We start from the raw sequence: 3037 nt of genomic DNA, 5'->3' as shown, positions 1-3037 counted from the left end.
TAATTATTGTAAAAAAATATCGAACCAAAAAGAGGGCATATAAGCGTGATGGATCTTTCAAAGCACACCTGGAAGTGAAAGATGCCGGCGTAGTTCTCCGTAAAGCTCTGATCAGGCGGGACCACACGGGCCAGGATTTCTTTGTCCAGAGTCAGGGAGGCAATGGCCGCCAGCAGCCAGCAGTCGCCTGAAAGGGTCGGAGGTCATTCATCAGAAACAGACGACCACATGTCCATGGCGGGAGCTTTTAGAAAACCATTATATATGATATACAATATTAATATTGTTAACAACAGTAATAGATTATTACTATCAGAATTTATAAACACCTTTCTAAATTAAATTGAAATAGAAAATTCAGTGTGACTGTAGGTCTGAGCCAAATCTCAATCCAACTAGGTGTGTCTGAGTGTGTGTACACATTGCCTGATTATTTTCCCAGTGACTCACTATCATAAAAGAGCTAAACATGAGTTTAGAGATTTGAGGTAGCTGCCATTGCACACCCTTGTAACGCCCGTGATGGGATCATGTGTTTGATGAGTCGTGGCGTGATAGTTTGAATTGTGGTGCCTTGTGTGTACGTTTGGGGTGGATGGTGAGATGGGAGAAGACTGCATCCAGGTGTTACAGTGTGTGCTTTATCCTGCAGAACCGGTCTGCACACAATGTCATCATCTCCGCTTCACAATTGAAGTCATCAGGGCACGGCAGAAACTTAACCCTCGACAGTCACTTACCCTCCATCTGACACCTCGGACCCAAGATCATAAATAATGTATGATGCATGTTTATTAATTACTGTGTACCGTTCACTCAAGGACCTACAGTAACATACAGCTTTAACCTGCTAGAGAGTTTCTGAAACTAAGAAAGGTTAGAGCTCAGGACATGACCTTCGCTGAAGGTTAAAGGTTAAAGGGCTCTAAAGGTATCCACAGTGTGCGACACTTACCCAAACCTCCCTGGCAGATGTCCGTCCGTGTGGCACCGCCCATGATGAACTGGGGGTCTGAACAGAAGTCCTTCAAACACAACAAAGATGAAAAAGGGTTGGGACAGGTTCAGTGAAAAAACCCACAGGAGAATTGACATTGTGGCATCAGAATCTACGTGTGGCATTAACACAGATTAGTATATAGCAGTAGGACGTGAGACAAGCTTCACAGTAACAGCTCAGCATCAGGGTTGGCTTTTCTTTCATTAGTAATTAACAGACAATATTATTTAGCAAACAGAAAATGAGAATAGCCTGTGAACAGCACAGGCATAATATGCCGCATTATCTTCTTCTTCTTCTTCTTCTTCTTCTTCTTCTTTCGGCAATTCCCGTTTAGGGGTCGCCACAGTGGATCAAATTCATGATATGAGTTGCAGCATTAAATATGCAGCATTATCTGATAAAATAATATATCACAGAGGTTTTGTATATTTTGAAAATTTGGTATATGGCATACTTTTTCTGTTTTTTTTTGTTTTTCTGTCCTCAAAAATATGATATATTACACACACACACACACACACACACACACACACACACACACACACACACACACACACACACACACACACACGCCCACTCCTACCGTTGGTCTCTTCCACTCCAAGCCCATGGTTTTGGAAGAGTAGCGCCCCAGTTCGTTGTAGCCGAGGGTGCTCCAGGTGGCTGGGAAGGTGGGGTCACAGAAGAGGGTCCCGCGGTCGAGACACTCACGCCGCAGCTTTTGGAAGTCCTGCGCGTTGAACAGGACGGCGTTGTCGTTGGTGCCAAGGCCATTCTCTCTGTCCTGCTTCCTGGAGAGCTCGTTGGCTATGTTGGACATGGTGGCGTTAGCTCATGCACTGCTGTGGCTTCTGTGTGCTGGAGTGGGTTGCCAGTTGAGTATGGTGCTTCCCCAGTGTGTGATGCTGAGGTGTTGCTCGGACGACATCTCAGTAGGTGGAGCCTACCTGTTTACCTGTCTGCAGGTAGGTAGCATGCCCTCTGGTGGAGCAGACCATTATTAAAGGGAATGGAAAACACATGCATGACTTGCATTTTGTTGAAAGGCACACAAGACTAAATGAAAGGGTAGTGCATAAAGATTGGGACTCTTGCAATTGTTGCACAACTTTCTTGTACAGTAGTCTGGCATGTTTTTGGCAGGCGAAGACTCTAAAGAGCAGACACAGCACACCACTGGCTAGAACACTGTTTAGAATGTAATCTACAATGCACTACAAAAATGAAGTGCAGAAAAATGAATAACAAATTTATGCGTTTGTCAATAGATATTTGTATTTAAATTTTGCATTCTCTCTTTGCATATGGTGCCTTATGAGATCATTCTTTTTCCATCAGATAATGTAGGTTAAGGAGTCATTTTATGCACATATATGGGTGTTGGTGTGGGTGTGGGTGTGGAGGAGGGGGTGTGCCGGTGTGTGTGGGTGTGTGGTCAGCCCAGCGGGAGCTGATGGAGTCTTAACAGCGCCCCCCTGCTGTACTGTGCGTCAGCAAATTTATTACATTCCCAGCTAAACTCTGCAAGGGTTCTGAAACAGAGAGCAACAGCTTTCTCTGGTTTGAACAGGTCTGTGAAAAACCACTTTCAGGACACAAGAGAACTCTTTTGGTTTTCTGGCAACTTTCAATAAATCACAGCATGCCTTCAGATTCTGGCTCTCATGCACCTGATTCCAGCTGAAATCGAAATTTTGTGGAAGCAGTAATGCAAGAAGATGTTAGAGATGTTAGAATGAAATGAAAAGTCTGGAGCCCTGAGATGACTTTACGTCTTGATATTTATTTGCACATCATTTGTTCGATCAACCTTGATGGCTCACAGGCCGTCACTATAGCACAGAAGAGTGCAAAAGAATAATAAATATTCTTTTATGCAAAAGTACAATATATATACACCATAAAAACAGAATTAAAAGTTATCATGAAATAATCATAAAAATACAATTTGATTTCTTAAATTCCAGAAATTCCACATGATTCGTCTTCTACAGTTATCAGGAGATCTGGGTGACCTTGCAGTGTCATCTCACA

General features: G+C 43.3%; 1 protein-coding gene across 1 annotated transcript in view; it reads right to left on the bottom strand.

The window, feature by feature from the left end:
- The window catches only part of capn8 (calpain 8), a 12030-nt gene extending 10139 nt beyond the window's left edge, over nt 1-1891 (bottom strand). The window contains exons 1-3 of the mRNA XM_076985142.1: nt 1587-1891; nt 956-1025; nt 69-187 (exon numbers count right to left, since the gene is read on the bottom strand). Coding sequence (XP_076841257.1) covers nt 69-187; nt 956-1025; nt 1587-1823 — 426 coding nt within the window. The 5' untranslated portion in view covers nt 1824-1891. The remainder of the gene's footprint in view (nt 1-68; nt 188-955; nt 1026-1586) is intronic.
- Between the last annotated feature and the right edge of the window lie 1146 nt (nt 1892-3037).

This window comes from Brachyhypopomus gauderio, unplaced genomic scaffold, assembly GCF_052324685.1.
Source record: "Brachyhypopomus gauderio isolate BG-103 unplaced genomic scaffold, BGAUD_0.2 sc37, whole genome shotgun sequence".
Classification (NCBI taxonomy): domain Eukaryota; kingdom Metazoa; phylum Chordata; class Actinopteri; order Gymnotiformes; family Hypopomidae; genus Brachyhypopomus; species Brachyhypopomus gauderio.
This window is presented reverse-complemented; position numbering and strand designations above follow the sequence as displayed.